This window comes from Electrophorus electricus, chromosome 7 (genome assembly GCF_041902795.1).
Source record: "Electrophorus electricus isolate QZ-2024a chromosome 7, ASM4190279v1, whole genome shotgun sequence".
Taxonomy (NCBI): domain Eukaryota; kingdom Metazoa; phylum Chordata; class Actinopteri; order Gymnotiformes; family Gymnotidae; genus Electrophorus; species Electrophorus electricus.
The window spans coordinates 25,060,766-25,077,500 of NC_137503.1; the positions used below are offsets into that span (position 1 = coordinate 25,060,766).

The window sequence follows — 16,735 nt, forward strand, 5'->3', positions numbered from 1 at the left end:
TATATATATATATATATATATATATATATATATATATATATATATATATATATATCCATTATTTTCTTTATTTTTTCATCGAGCATTTCATCGTTGATTCTAAAAGTCCCGCTTAGCTAGCTAGCGTGTTACGGTATCTCTCTGGTGTCAAACAATTAAAGAAAGAATGAGTTTAGATGTTTTGCTGTTGCTTTTTCAGTCAACTTCTTATAGCCAGCAGGGGCCCACCTGATCTTTGGCGTCTTACACATTTGCATGGTTAGCGTAGTGGTATATAAAAGAAACGCTAGACACACACACACACACACACACACACACAGAGACTCACGGGTGCCGGGTGTCGTGGTGTGTGCGTTCTCTGGGGTTGGGGGTGAGCGGTGCCTGAGGGTGGTGTTATGGCCGTGGGATGACAGTGCTAGCCACTATGCCACCAAGCCGCCCACTCCTCTTCCACTGCCTGTTCAATTCAATCTCTTGCGACAGCAGTTCAAATATTCCCAAATGCCTCAGATACTACAAGCACAAAACCTGTAGCATACTGGAATGAGAGCAGCTTGTTAAAAAAAACAGGTGCATTTTAAAAAGGAACATTCTATGCATCTTCTTGAGCATAGCTCAACCAGTTACCTTCCATAACCACAAAAACCTGCTCTGAATGGGCCCTAAGACCGCATGTTTTGGTTCTCTAAATTACGTTTTAGCAGCAAAGTACTTACTGAATGTTTCTAATAAAAACTCAAACAGGTGGAGCTTATTCCGCCAGTCCTGCTTTCATGCATTCAACATGAAGGAATTTAATAAAGGGTTTTTTAAAATGTTGAAAGGTTTGCTACTGATGAAAAATGTCTAGTACCAAGGTGTTTGCAGGACTCACTGCAGTATGAAAAGGTGAGTGAAAGCCTTTTTATGTTTATGTTGTTTTTATTATTTATGGTGTGTATGTATACACATGCATGCTTCATGCTGTCTGTCTGTGTGTGTGTGTGTGTGTGTGTGTGTGTGTGTGTGTGTGTGTGTGTGTGTGTGTGTGTGTGTGTGTGCAGGTCATGTCTATTAGTCAGCCTGGTGACTGGGGACACATGGGCAGTACTCACAGGGAAATCAAAGTCACTGCTATTACCATGACCCACTTTCCTTTAGAACAGAGTGGGAGATCCATCCCAATACACAAACTAGCATATTTCTGCTGGAAGCTCCTGACTTAAATCTCACACAAGGTTAAAGCTAGTAAGCCAGCTGGATGTTTGGCTTGATTTTCTTTGTGCCTGATCATTTAACCTGTTCTTTGGGAATGTGCCTATTGTTCCTAATAACTGATCACTTTTATCCTGCAGTAGTCTGCACCCTGTGGTTCTGTGAGGCCCTTATCTTTACAAACTGCTGCCTCATGTCTCAAAATGAAGGTTTCAGATTTAGCTGCAGGGCCTGCAGGCTGTCAACAATAGGAAAACACACACACACACACACAATGCTATTATTACCCATGCTCTTCTGCACATTTAACTCCATTCATCATTACCATTTGTCTCACAACCTCTTGTTAATGACAAGAGAAACAACTCTCACCACCTAATCATAGCCGAGAGGCACTGGGATTTAAAAGCTACACACTGGGGGGAAAATATCATCATTTCATCCTTTGAGAAAGCAGTGAGGAAGTGCTCTGGGGATAACGGACCTCCCAAAAGTGGTTATATATTATTATTCACGCTGGTCCACTGAGGCAGAGAAAACCCATTAAAGAGGAATATTGACAGTGACGATGAAGCCAGATTGGAATTTGTGCACTGGGACATGGGGAAGAGTTCAAGGATACAGGATGGGGTACTTGGCTTTTCCTTTGTTCAGGGATGTATAGTGATATTTTGGGGGTTCTTTCATTAAAGAAATCTCAAGCTTAAATGTAGGGAGAGATGCAGGAATTTCTGATGGCCTTGGTTATTTTTGTGTGTCCATCAATAAGCATTAAACAAATGCACACTGTGGAATATTCAGTTACCCCATGATAATAAATTTTCATAGCAAAGTACCACAGTAACAACAGTAGGTCTTTGGACTTTGCTCTCGCTCTGAAGTAGAGAGAAGAATGGAATGATGAGCCTTCCCTTTGTTTTCACTCAGTTGCAGGCTATCCCAGCAAGGCTCAAATCCAGACACTCCGAGGAAAGCATGGCTTCCGAGCTGTGGCGCAAGTCCAACGGCACATTGCTGCAGGTCGTCCAGGAGGTTGAAAGAGCTTGTTTTGGTTTACTAACCCCAGAAATGGTTCAACTGGGAATGTTTTCCCATCTGTGGCACAAAGGTTGTATCAGGGTGGGTACATTCTAAGATATAAACTTGTCTGAGACAAAACATCTGTCTATGTAAAGCTCATGAAAAAGGCCAGGAGTACAACAGATATCCAACCCCCCCCCCCCCCCCCCCCCGACACACACACACACAAGTATGACTTTCTAAAAACATAAGTTGCATATAAGACACTAACCTTAAAAATAACTGTTGAGATAATGAGAGAGGTCAACGTCTAAATGATATAACTACACATGGGAAGGTTCATGTGCCCATTCATTGTCTGGTATCTGTGTGTGTACACTTGAAGGGCATGTGTGAGACAAGGGAGGGGCAGTGAAGGATAAACTCTTCAGTGCAGAGCTTATGTTTCTCTACTCATTCCTGAGGAGTGCAGAAAGCTCTGACAAAATTATGGGCATTATGGGTGAGACTGCTTTGGATCGGCAATGATGCTATGGAAAAGTTACTATGTAAATGTCACATAATTCATGTGCAGTCATGTGCTAAACATCACTGCTGCTCTGCTACTCTGGCATGGTCTCCATGCACATTATGTGAATTTCCACTTTAGCACTGCTGTAAAAGCCACAGTGCTAAAATAATCTTTAATTGGATTAGACGTTTGTCCAGATGATTCGGTAAGGAGCAGTGATGCTGAAATGAATGTTTTCTCTTCTCTCACACACACACACACACACACACACACACACACACACACACACACACACACACACACACCTATATTTACATCTATAACTCTGTTGTTTACATCTATATGCTGTCAGACAGCAGCCTCCAGCTAGTTTACCCAGTTGAAATTGAAGAGCTCAGTAAAACAGTTATTTTGTTCCTCCTGGACGCAATTCCACGCGAGGAGCTACATGATGGAAGTGCTAAACTATTGAACAAGATTTTATGCTCCAGGTAAGAACTATATGGGGAGAAAGGAAACCATGTTTATTAGATCAGAAAACCCCCACTGGCACAAACATTATAGTCCCGTGGCTCCCAGTCCCAGCCACGGGAGCCTCATGGATCCCGTGTTTTTGTTTTCCCTGCTCTAATACGCCTGATTCGGCTCAACATCTGTGCTAAATGTCAAGGCCTTGATGGGTTGAGGTAGGGAAAGCAGGGCTCATTTCAATGAGTATTGGATGGGGTTCCCAAGATTTGAACTCGTCATCACTCGTGTAGCAGCACCGCTCAGGTCAATATTTAGCACATATAGCACAGTGCCACCTAGTGGACAGACGTTCTTCAGTCCTCATTCAGCGTCAGCAGTGGCGCTGAGGAACGGCAGGCAGCTGAGCTTTTTCCGCTGCGACACAAAAGGCAGCAACAGATGGCTGAGCATAATCTGCACATTGGTGCCATGCTCTCGAATGTTCTATTGATCAGCCTTTTGGGAACGTTTTTCATTCATAGGCTTCTTCATTCATCACTGCTCACACTCGCAGATGGCATGTCGTGGCCTACTAATCAGCCTACTTTGTGTAGAGCCCTGACAAAAAAAAAATCAGTGTCTACTTTTCTGGTTAAAGATTTTTTAGAAGTCAGTACAGAAAGACAAAGATTTCTTCCATGTGCATTTTGTGTAATGGCAATTTAATAATTTTACCAGCATTATATTTACAGTATAACTGGTTTTTAAAAACAAACTAAAGTTTGTAACAAAATTGGAAATCCCAAAGCAGTCATGCAACATATACATTAGATATTTATATTCAGCAGTAAATACATTCATACATAATAAATTAAAAAAAAAATTCCCTGCCACTTAAACAAGGATTGTTCATGGCACTATTGACCTTCATACCATTGTCCTGAAAAATAATTTTTAATTGACACAGAAATATTTTTTCTGTGTGACAACCACTGAACAGGTCTGATTTCGGACCTGAATGAGTTATTCTGATATTCAGATATTCATTTTGCACGTATGAAATTCGAAACTGAAGAATCTGTAGACCAAATACATTCTGGCAGGCCAAGAGATGTCTTTTAAAGTAAAAAGCATGTAGTAGGAACTTGGAATACAGGCATCCATCACAGTGTATGTGTGATAGAATCACAGGAGGTCATGAGTCGGGGAGTGTTTTATCCTTTTGTAAAACATGTATTTAATTTTAAATGCTGTATGTCCCTTATGAGATTTGACAGTTTCAGGACTTTCTAGATTTCTTAATCAATCATAGTGTGAAACAGATCAGCTCATGAGAGTCAGTGATGACATCCCATCCAGTTCACTTTAACTTTTAAAAAAACATTAATAACAACAACAACAACAACAGCAAAGAACAATGAAAATCAGTAAGCAGGGGTGAAATATAACTTGAGTCACACATTAAATCCATCCACAGCCATCATCTATCAATCCATAAACAGCATATTGGTGCTACTGCTCTAAGCAGGTGGCCCTGGGCGCTTACAGGCTGGTCTCTGCATACACCGTCGGGCTGAGGTTCTGCAGCTGCACCTGCACAGGCTGGCTGGACTGAAGTCTCTGACTTCCCCCTGCTGTTGCTGCTGCACATGCCTTCTGACTGATCTCCTCCAGCAGGACTACATTCGCTCTCCTCCACTCCCGGTACGTACCGGCATCCACAGTTGAATTGGCCAGCGCCTGCTCTATGGCTAACAGATCCGCCTCTTTGGCCTTAAATGCAAAACAAACACACATACACACGCTCAGAACAATGCATGCACAACATGCTAAGGACCTTTCTAGAACAACATGTGAGAATACATTATGTTAAAACTTTTTTTCTTTCCTGTATATGAAGCTCACAAATGCACACAAAAACAAGTCTCAACCATCTCAATACTGCCATCTGCTGTCTGCCTCAGACAATGTCTCAGTTTTATTCCATATCAAATTCCTAGATGGACACTTCCCCACAGTGCTACCTTTAAAGTGCTGTTGAGGGTTCGAACCAGGTGCAGCTTCTCATTGATGGTTTCATCCTTGCAGCGCCGGATGAAAGAGGACCTGTAGTCACGCTTGGTGGAGGGCTGAGGTGCTCCACATGGCGACAGGCTGGCACATTTAAGATGGAGGTACAGCATCTCCAGCTCATCCGATGGAGGCCCTTCGGGAGGAAGCGTAGTCAGGTCACCACTTTCAGCCATGCTGGGGATCCAGCTCATCTGATCTCAGCATTGAAGAGTTACATATGTGCTTTGCAAATCAACAAGTCTCAACTTGTAAGGTGGGATGCAAGCACTAACAGACCACTTTGGACACCGACTAGAAAAGGTCATGGGGATAATAAATGTAAAATTTTAAAAAGAATTTGGTGCTGTGGCTTTGAAACTGACTAGCTAAGTACATTATTGAATAGAGGAAAAATATGAAGGTGATATGAGAATGCTGGGGCTGTTCAGGAGACAGATGCTCAGGCAGATTAGAGTGCCCTCATTGGTCACTCACGGTCATCACCATGGCCTGGGTTAGCGTGCTTGCTGAGGGAGACCTGTGGGATGCGTGTGTCAGAGCTGAGGTCCAGCCATGACTCGCTGTCTGAACTCGGACCCTCTGCATCATTACACACCAGAGACGCCAGGGGGAGCACTGCCTGACAAGGTGATGAACAGGACCGTGGAGGAGGAAGGCAACCCTGCAGAAAAACCGTGTGTAATTTAACACAATTCACGTATATACATCCGGACAAGGGTGTGATGCTGTACTGTTCAGCCGTCGCTCAAACATAAACCACATTAACTCAAAATAGCATAGATATCAATTAATCGATATTTCTACAGAGATTTTAGCAGTTTTACAGGTGTCCAGGTCTCCAGCAAGTCTCCAGCAAGCACACCAAAGACAACAGTGGGCAGGAAAATCTCCCCAAAAGAGAGTTTGAGAAAGAAACCTCCAGGAGAATCAAGAAGTAATCAAGAAGGGCCACCACATCCTCATCTGGCGACGCCAGACAACACAAGACTTGTCAAACTACTCTAGAAGAACCACATGAGAGCGCAATCTATGCAAAGTGAAGTGTGACAAAAAGTGAAGCGTCAAACACTTGCTTTCAGATTTTTTTTTTTTTTTTTGTGGTTGCTATAGTTGGTAAAAGCTGTAATTATAGACAAAATTCTGTTTATGAGCAGTTAAACCAAACATATATGAGAATCAAAGAACCTGATATGACACTAAATGCACAGGTCATCAGAGCGAGTGCATACACACCACACTACTCACATTAATGGAGTCGGCAGTAAGCTGTCCAGAGTACTGGGCACCTGTTTCTGCTGGTGTATCTTCATCATCATCATCATCATCATCATCATCGCTGGCTTCACTATAGCACTCTATGCATGCATCATATGCACACACACACACACACATGCGTGCACGCACACACATGCACGCACGCAAACACGACCACACACAGTGATGGAAAGCTATGATCAGCAACTACTTTGGGTTTGTGGTAACTGAACAGGTGGTCTGCAATGACACATTTGGGCTATATATAAACAGGGCAGATTATATGTAATGGACAGATACAACAAAAATGTTGTTACAACTGTATGCATGTGCTGTGCGCAAGAATGCGTATAGAATATGGGTATCGCTACCTTCACCGACTGCATCTATAGGTTCCTTTTGACTAGAAGCTGCAGTCAGCTTGCTCAGCCATCTGATACCAAAAAAAGCAAAACAAAAAATAAAAACAAACAAAAACAAAAGCCAGATCAGTGCCACTTCACTTCTCTCTTCATTCCCCTAGCCCCTTCGTTTCTTTGATTTGATATTACCAGCTTCAAAGGCACAATTAGCTTTATAGCACAAAGTTTTTCCCTGCATACTTTCTCCATTCTTTCATACAGCTCTGCTACTAATACACTGTAAAGTACCACCCCGTTGGGGGAAGGTCGCAAAGCCTGCTGGGCGATATGCATTCACAGGCATCACAAAGAGAATATATGAAGCTAGATGAAATGTTTGCCTTCGCATCCAAACGAAGACTGGTCCAACATAAATCATGCACTTCTATGATTTGGTGAAGCTGAGACACACAACTGGAGCAGTCCCGTAGATGCCGACAGTACAGTACTCAATTAGTTATGCCTTGGAGCCCGCTATAGGCAGCCAGCCTCTGACCACAGAAATACACTCTGCTCGCCCCCTTTCTGCTATGTCACACTCACTTGTGCATATCTCTCTTGTTCTCAGCTGCAAAGAAGAGTGTCACAATTTGCATGTGGCTGGCCTTTATTGCACTGTAAAAGGCAGAGAAAATGTTCACAAGGTTAACATCTGACAACACAGGTCAAAGATACCAGTTACATGTGTTTACTGAAGGCTGGAGAATCTAATGTGAAAAAAAAGAAAAGAAAATACATGCATATCTATTGATTTATACATATTCCAACAGCATATGGTAACTGTCTAGAAAGGAAGTAAGAAGACTGCTGTAAAACTGTCTTCACCAGGCTATTTCCTGTGTCAGGGGGGTGGAGGTGAAAGCATGTTATTACAGCAGATGCTTAATACCATACCGAGAACACCACCATACAACTGATTCGGAGCTAATGTGAGGGACCAGGGACTTTAACTGCATATAAACCCATACATTTTACCAACATAAGACAAGCTAAAGAGCAGCACGTCACTATAACTCAGTATCGCCAATGTTACAGAAAGGTCAGTGCTAATTAAGGAACAGGAAGACAATACCATTAGTTGGTGGTCCTATATCTTCACATGTACAAAATCACTCATGGAATAATAAACTATAGGAAATAAATACTTACTACTTCCTCCTGCACTCTTGTGCTTGGTCCAGAGTGAAGTCTTTCAAGATGATGTAGCCCTCTGCCTTCTCTGCCTGGAGCAAAATGAAGCCGTGAGCGCAAAATATCCGCAATTTGTAGCTGTGGAGTTAACATCTGAAAGTGTCTGGGGCCAGCTCTACACCAACAGAACACTGAATAGATTTCATCTTTTGAACTGGAAATAGCTCAGAACAATAAAAATGGCTCTTTTCAGTCTATAATCTAATCAGGTTTGGCTATGGATTGATCACTTTTGAGCAAGGGACCCCTGCCGTGATGATAAGCCTGTTTTCTTGTGCTAATTATTTTCCATTTTGTTCCCAAGATTCATGATGCTGGAATTTAAGCTATATACACTCTCTCCATAAAGATTCTACAATGAACAGTAATGTTTACCTATGAATCTTGCAAATGATCATCATTACAATAAACTGCAAATACATCTCCGGACAAAATACACTGCAAGGGAAGAGACAATGTCACGGGCAGGAGAAGAGAGAGAAAGACTCACCGATATGTTCGTGTACCAGTACAGTGAGCTGCCCTTTAGCACAAACCAGTATTTTTTCCATTTGTTGCCCAGGAAAGCTCTGCTCTCTTTCTTCTTGTAGAGCCAGCCCTGGCAGTCCACTTTCCCCAGCTCCTTCACAGACACCCTCCTCCGACTCATTGTGACATTGCCTATCAGCCATAGAAAAGAAAAATGCAAACACACACCACACAGAGGATCGTACAGTGATGTTGTGATCAGATGGTAATGAGGGCATACAGCCATAGCATTATGTACAGGGCTGAATACAAGATATTAAGCCTGATTAGGGTTTTAGGTTAAACACTTAGAGTGTATTAAAACAATGTCAATAACGCTACACCACTCCTGTGATATTGCTTACCTCGACCTCTTGCTTTGGGGAAGTCTTGCAGATGCAACTTGAGGAGAGTAGAGACAGAGGGGCTGGGTTGTATCAAAAAAGCCCCAGAGCAACACTGCCATCAGCCCACACAACTCACACAGATAAGTGCAATGACACAGGGTACAGCTCAAGAGTACACAAACTTCCCCTCCCACAAATGGCACACACACACACACACACACACACACACACACACACACACACACACACACTTGTTCACTGGTCTAAGTGAACAAGGTCTAAGTGGAGGCCTGAATACTTACAGAATCCTCCATCCTGGTCACCACTACAGTCCTGAGACCAGAGGAAAGTAAGTTCTGCAAAGGAGACATGAACATTCTTAGTGACAGGGGAACTACTGGAGTTCAGAGCAAAGAGTCTTTCATGTCTCCATAAGGATGTCACTGATGAACTGTAAACTAGGTAGCTTTTTATTAGTGGCTGCCAGAAAAGCTATAAATAATGCTACCAGAGTTTGAAGGTAACTACATTTGTTGTTTAGCTACAATAAAAAAAGAAAAACCAAAAAAAACTAAAGAAAACCGAGATTTAGGCTGTGTTGGCAAACAAGACGTTAAGCTTACCCGTAACCAACATTGGAATACGTGCAACTTCCGAGCTGTGAACATGATAGCTCCAAGAAATAGTTTCGTGGACATTATAAGGATTAGAAGAAGTTCTGCGCCAGTTTGGCAAGACAAATCGACTTACTGCGGCGGCTTTAGTCAAAACAAAAATGCGCATGACATTTTAATCAGCATGACTGATTTAATCAGTTACCGCCTGTAAATATGTAGCGTACTGGGGATCATTGAGCAACTCTCCATAATATCATTATCTCGTTTGTGGAGTGTGCTGGCGCCTCACTCCACTTCAATCGATAACTCAGTTGATTGAACGCCATCGGGCTGTTTAACGTACTTCACCATGTAAACACACGATGTCGCTGCTGAACTACGACGTAATAAGATAAAGGTCGACACGTTAGTAAAATAAACTTCTGCGTGACCAGTTTTATAATTAAATTAATTTATTAATTTAAATTCCGACATCTACATGGTCATGGTAACAAATGCACGTTCCAAACCTGCGTATTAATGTATTTGCACTGAAGTACTGCAGCTTTCAATATTAATAAACGTGTGGAGAAAAGGCCACTGTTAAAGTAGTTATAATTTATGTTTTCCTATTAAGAGTAATTCATTTCTATTTATACTTAAAGGCTTTAGATTATTGCATATTTGATATTAAAATTAATATTACATGTGATAAACCCACGATATCGTTATTTCTTTGGGCCACATAACTTTTAAAAAAACCACTTTAAGAAAACAGTAGTTATATAAAAATGTACAAGTGGAATTCTGCAATTAGTTTTTTACAGATCACAGAAACACAGCTCAAATGCACTCTCACATACACATTTTCTCTCATGCTGTGCACACACCTATTTTCTTGTGATACATACCTTTTGTGATACATACCTTTCTGTACATAGTACACACATTTTCATCTTTAAAAAAAAACCCCTGTGACCCCATTAACACCTCAGAAATAAGGCAGATAAAATCCAAGTTAATAAAAGGTAATACATTTTGGTAAGCTAGATCCCAGCAAATATGCAAAAAAACTGGACCAACACAGAAAATATGCACAGTAAACGTTCAACACAAATTAAATAATTTAATAATAACAAATGAAACAACCAATTAACAGAGACAAGGAGAACGCTTTTAAGCTTGATTCATGATCTTTCTCACTGGAAAAAAATAAAATAAAAAAAATAAAACTGTCCACAGCATTGTTAATGCACCGGTCTGTACTGAACATTTTTGATGACTGAAACAAAACCACAAAACCCCCAAAAGTGTCACAGAGAAATACCGTAGGGCACTCCTCAGAACTGACACCTCAATGGAGTATTTTACTTCAAATCTTTTAAAAAAGCTCAGACTGAATAATAATACTGAGCATAGACAGCAGACACAGTGAGGTGGTTTGACCAAACGCACAAGAAAACAGCAGCAGCCGCGGCACACACAAGCAACGTCGCAGGGCTCTACATCAGTGTGTGAATAGCTTGAGTCTGGCGAGCCAACTGCTGAGCAGCGAAGGCTGCGAAGGGGGCCGCTCGGAGCCGCGTGCCGCGGGCCCCTTCTTGGTCTCCGTCTCCTGATAGGGGATGGTGGCGCTGTTGTGCAACTCGGCATTGATGAAGCACTGGCTACCGCGGATGTGATCGACGCCTCGGACCAGCTGCCTCTTGCCCACCGGGGGGCGATTATACGGCACAGGGAAATGCGGAGCCTCCTCAGAAATGGCGGGGATCCGCTCATTACTCAGATACCTGTGAAACACGTCCTGGCCTGAGAAACAGAAATGTTATTAGATCCTTCTGGCAATATAACAGGAGAGGAAAAGAGTAACATAAGTAATTTTATTTACATACATGCAAACACATGCATCTACAACCCAGATAAAAAGCTTTGGATTTCTTAGGTGGCTTGGGACTATACTGTATCTGAATTTAAAGAATGTATATAATATACATTCTTTACAATTAAAGAACACACACACACACACACACACTAGTCTATGTAAGTTAAGTCAATTATGGCATGTAATTTAGTTCCATATGAGGCTAATTTCAAAATCATATTTAAGAAAAATTTGAATCTGACAAATGAATGGTCTTGGTGACCACAGTCTTCAGTCTGTTTTTTTTTTTTTTTCTTGGACATCTTCCTTGTGTGACAGCTATTTAAGGCCTTTAAAAACAGCCAGAGGTATTCTGCCTATTAACTCCTAATTAATGACATTTAGCAAATCAGAACCTCATAAAACTAATTATATGAATTCCTGGACTCTTCCAAATGGAATAATGAGGCATTCAGTTTGGTATGTAAACCTTTGAAACACTGGAAATCTATTATAGTAAATACGTGATGCAGAGGAATAAGTCTGCCTCTAATCAATTGTTTATTATGACCTCTTATGTCTTACGGCCACACCAGCCTGACAACGCCTGATCTCGTCTGTGACCTCTTATGCAAACAAAGTAGATGCTCTGATTGTCTTGACAAAATAAATTGTTTAAGTTGTGAAAAATTTTAGTTTAAATGTCTTTAGCCTGGGTGTATGTAAACCTTTGCCCTCTCTCTCTTACATCAGCACAGGAGCACATTTTAATAAATGCATTACATTAAAAAAAAAAGCATATTTATAGTGTAATTGATCCTTTCTGTGATTATTGATCTATAAACATGGTGCAGGAATGCAGAGCACATGAGAGTGGTGTTAGGCCTGCTGTGTCGCAGTAATTAGGCATGTGAGCTCTGCTTGCTTTGGGTCAGGTTGAGACACAAGCAGGATTTGCTCCTACCTTTCCTTCCCAGAGCCCAGGGCCGGTTGTGGGGTTCGGACAAGCCCAGGCAGGTTTCTGCTGGCATGGACACGGGCCGTGGTCTCCCTGTCGCACACCCACAAGGACATAATCAGTCATGGGTTTGGGCTGCTCTAACATCTTAGCCATCTCATAATGCTATCATCAAGTATGTTGATATCTTGCTTCATTTGTCTGCACAAATGTAGTAGGGCATAAACATGAACAAATACGTTTCTGGTGTTTTATGTATGCGTCTGCTTGCTGCTTGGTTATAGAGAAGGCGTTCCTACCCACTACAGATGTCCCCATGCTTTTTACAATTTTGTGCCTCTCTCTTTTATTACAAAGGCATTTACAATAATCTGGTAAAATGAGTCAGGTGTTTTAAAACAAAGAAAACTCAAAAAACATGCTGTACGTATTCCCAGGACTGCCACTAAGAACTGATGAGTTGTAGTTCAACGATTAAAGATGTTGTTCTAGAACTGACCTCTAGAGGGCGTGCGCTGTCGAAGTCTAGCCTGCGGGACGGGGACCTGTGGAGGGGAGATGCTGATACTAGGCTTGCTGGTATAATCTATGAGATTAGAGCGTCGTCTGGCTGCCCGGTCCAGAGATGAGTTGGGTGACTCGGAATTCTTCCTTCTCATTTTGACACCAGTACATGTGTTGGACTTCACATCTCTGGAGACATGGAGACAGACACAAAGAGGGATTAAATTATTATTGTTATGGCAAGGCCAAAGAAGTGAATATTATCTTTATTACACGACATATAATCGTCCACTAACTCTCTAGTTAAAGGCACATGGGGAACACCTGTTCTGTTTCCCAGAAAGGTTAGTCTCTATTTGCTGAAACGCAGGAGAAATAACTTTAGAAGCAGGGGCCACTCACCGTGGAGCATATGGCATAATGGGGGGAGGGGGAATATACAAGTCCAAAATGGCTGGCTTCTCTTTCTTAACGCAGGAGCTCTCCACAGGGGCTTGGCAAGACTGTCCAGGAGGACTGTGAAGACTGCTCTAAATGAAACAGAATCAAAACAAGCTTTGGATGCTGATTAAACGGAGACAAATATCCACACATAAAGTTGCATAATTTTTCTGTTAGTTACCTTCAGTCGATGCACTCTTCTAAAAAGGCTGACATTTGCTATGATAGCAAAGTTAAAGAAAGCACATTTGCAGGCTGCTAAAACTACCAGACTCCCAGCTTCAGTCTGGTCTGTTTTCAAAGCACATATCCAACTTTTTAAAGTGGGATTTAGAGATGGTGTTTATGGTGTAGAGTCATTCACAGATGTTGATCTAAATCTCCACATTAAGATAATCTGTAGTAAGTAACTGTTTCATTTTCTGGTTTATACTTCTGTTTATATTTTTCTGTACATACACAAGGGCAATTTTGGCAAGGAAAAACTGGTAATTTTACGCCAGAGCATAAATTACTGGGTACAGCATACATCATTTTTTGTTCCTAATTCGATTCTGGTTATTATGCAAACATTTATTTCTGTTCTTCTGTCATTGTTCTTTATAAGGGATGTTTCTTTTTGAATTGTACTGATTAGTTAAACAGATACAGGAGCTTTTGGTTTTAGGCTACTAGATTATTGAAAACTGATGTGCATTTACCTACAATGTACTCTTATATTAAATGTTTCCTTAAGCTACAATTGAGAGTTTAACCTTTGATGATGAGGTGTGTGGGCAGTGAGTTGCCGGAACAAAAGAGGATTCAGGGTAACACCTCATAAAATCAGCTGGTGTTCTGACATTTGGAGCAGAAGCATAGTTAAGGCATAGTAAATCAGTTTTAAACAGCTTTTGACACTGCTAAGATAGAGGAACCTCCTAGACACACCACCATTTTTTTTGGACATCATGCATTACATGTAGATATGTAATGTCAATATCAGATTTGTATGAAAGATGTGTGCATGTGCATGCATGTGTGTCAGTGTGTTTGTGATTGTGTGCGTGCGTGTGTGTGTGTGTGTGTGTGTCTGAGAGAGAGAGAGAGAGAGAGAGAGAGAGAGAGAGAGAGAGAGAGAGAGAGAGAGGGAAAGAAGGGGGGGTATAAGTAGACTGATGAGATTATGTTTGTCTAAAGAGTCATTGTTCTTTGTGCTGCGCCGCTATAAAGCAGCCCATTAGCACATAGTCTGGGTGGCAGGCAACTTATATTTTCTTGACTGACCAGAACTATGCAATGGTGCAAAGAAGCTGAAAAAGGTGCAAAATGTCACAGCACAAGATACCATAAATCACATTACACACCAGCTTCCGCACACAGCTATTCAAGTATTTGAAAGTGCATTTAAGCTCAATTAGCATAAGAAAAAGGGCCTTTGCACTGCTCAGGACTGTACCTGCACAGCAGCGGGCTTCCATCGCATGTTCTTCAGTGGGGCAGGGGTGAAACTGCAGGTTCCTGCAGGCCTCTTCTTCAGCATCAGAACCACGCTCTGAGGATCCTCCCTCAGCTTGGCCACCAGGGTCTTCAGCTGCCAGCCTACCTGCCACAGGCCAACACACCTCCTGTGAGACTCCCCAAACAGAGACCTACTGCAAACCTCTGGGACATGGGCTGAACTGAGACACCAGTGCTATTATAGCATCAGGTCACCAGGACTGTTAGCTGACACTGAGATACTTAGAGTGAGAATGATATTAGCCTACAGTGCAGTAGGCTAATAGTCATTCAGTCCTAACCCCTTTAACTATAATGTGTTAATAGTAATTAAAAGCAAAACTTTGTTTAAGACATTCTTTGTAATATACAAAAAAGGTCACGTTAAATTCAGTAGTTTCCTCTCCCTTATGCCACCTAAATAACGCCACACAACTCCCTCACGTGTTGCACATAACCTCATCTTCTCTCATACTTACACACTTTCAGGCAATCATGGGCTAAGACTGGCCACTGGGACTCACCACTGTCTGTCGGTTGACCTGCACCACCTCATCCCCCGCATGTATTCGCTGAGTCCTGTCCGCTGGAGACTGTTGCCAAGCAGAGAGAGCGAGAGTTCATCAGTAGACGTGTGAGGATCAACGGCTTGACAGTAAACGGGGGGTTGGCGTAAGAGTGTGTTTTCTTGTTGGTGAACTCAGAGTAAAGGACTGAAGCCTTTAACGTTGGAGAGCAGAATGGAGAAAGCAGGATCGTTCGCTGAGTTTACAGCTGCTTTGAGACGGAACAAATTTTGCTTACGTTTTCTGAGGTTCCAGTGATAACATGCAGCCCATCATATGTGGACTTAATATATATCCCCTATGGAAAAAAAAAACAGATGAGAACAATCATTTGAGTCATTTATGCGCAGTGACGAGGTTAAATACATGTGCTGTGGAAGGTACCACTCACTAGGCCCTCTGCGGGGTTGATGTTGTTGATGTGGACTTCTTCCAGACATGCTGTGCGGCTCTTCGAAGGGTCAGAGGTCATCCTCATGGTAGCATCACAGATTCCAGTTAAAATTCGGCCCTGTTGGTAACAGAAATGATAATTTTGTAATATTTTCATCATCTGCTAGAACGCATCTAAATTCAGGTTCTTACAAATTCAGAATTTTCCCCATATTTCCAGACCACATTAGGATGATATTTAATACCTAGAATGTGTCAAACCAAACACCAAATGACAGTTACTTCAGACCAAGGTGATTTGACTGGACAAGAAACATTCCACGAACGCTGATATAGCATATAACAGCACTAGGACTTTGAACTGTATACAGTACATCACACAATTTCACTGCACAATAAAGGGAAACATATAAAAATGAACATGATACAAAGTAGCCACTCTACAGTAACAACAGACCTACGAAAGCAGAAAGCCAGTGTGCATGAAAATGTTTATGTGTTACTTGGCCAGATTCCAGTCCCAGTCCAGTTGTGGAACTATTTGTGTTGGTGGGGCCAAATAAATTATTAACCAAACAAATCATAACTAATAAATGACACTATTATACTCTTATACTGAAAATCAGCACATCTGTCAGCACAAGACCGTACCAATTTTCAATACCACGGCACTTTTGATATTGCTTAAATACACCATATTGACATCAAGAACGAAACACTTTTTTTTTTTTACAGAACAATGTCATAGCGCTGATCTAAAAAAACTGCAGGTAGGAATCACTTGAATGACATAGCATGAATCTGGAATCATCTAAACACAGTCGTCATGAGACATATAAAGCAAGTTGCTAACTCATACGGTTATGGAATCCCTGGAATCTGACGCAGGGTTGAAGGTTAGCCGCAGAGGAAAGGTGTGTTGCTAAACTAAACTTTGAATGGAGGTTTCCGTACATCAAGTACATGATAGACTCCACAAGCAGAATGTG

At 41.7% G+C, this 16,735-nt stretch overlaps 1 protein-coding gene across 1 annotated transcript in view; it reads right to left on the minus strand.

Annotated features, from left to right (window-relative positions):
• Positions 1-3,876: 3,876 nt before the first annotated feature.
• Positions 3,877-16,735, minus strand: part of cnksr3 (cnksr family member 3) — a 24,225-nt gene continuing 11,366 nt past the window's right edge. Inside the window, exons 6-22 of the mRNA XM_081717606.1 lie at positions 15,745-15,864; positions 15,592-15,651; positions 15,312-15,380; positions 14,747-14,893; positions 13,270-13,397; positions 12,863-13,056; positions 12,370-12,456; positions 11,061-11,353; positions 8,967-9,060; positions 8,585-8,754; positions 8,053-8,126; positions 7,447-7,518; positions 6,874-6,935; positions 6,494-6,603; positions 5,723-5,909; positions 5,200-5,381; positions 3,877-4,948 (exon numbers count right to left, since the gene is read on the minus strand). Coding sequence (XP_081573732.1) covers positions 4,718-4,948; positions 5,200-5,381; positions 5,723-5,909; positions 6,494-6,603; positions 6,874-6,935; positions 7,447-7,518; positions 8,053-8,126; positions 8,585-8,754; positions 8,967-9,060; positions 11,061-11,353; positions 12,370-12,456; positions 12,863-13,056; positions 13,270-13,397; positions 14,747-14,893; positions 15,312-15,380; positions 15,592-15,651; positions 15,745-15,864 — 2,280 coding nt within the window. The 3' untranslated portion in view covers positions 3,877-4,717. The remainder of the gene's footprint in view (positions 4,949-5,199; positions 5,382-5,722; positions 5,910-6,493; positions 6,604-6,873; positions 6,936-7,446; positions 7,519-8,052; positions 8,127-8,584; positions 8,755-8,966; positions 9,061-11,060; positions 11,354-12,369; positions 12,457-12,862; positions 13,057-13,269; positions 13,398-14,746; positions 14,894-15,311; positions 15,381-15,591; positions 15,652-15,744; positions 15,865-16,735) is intronic.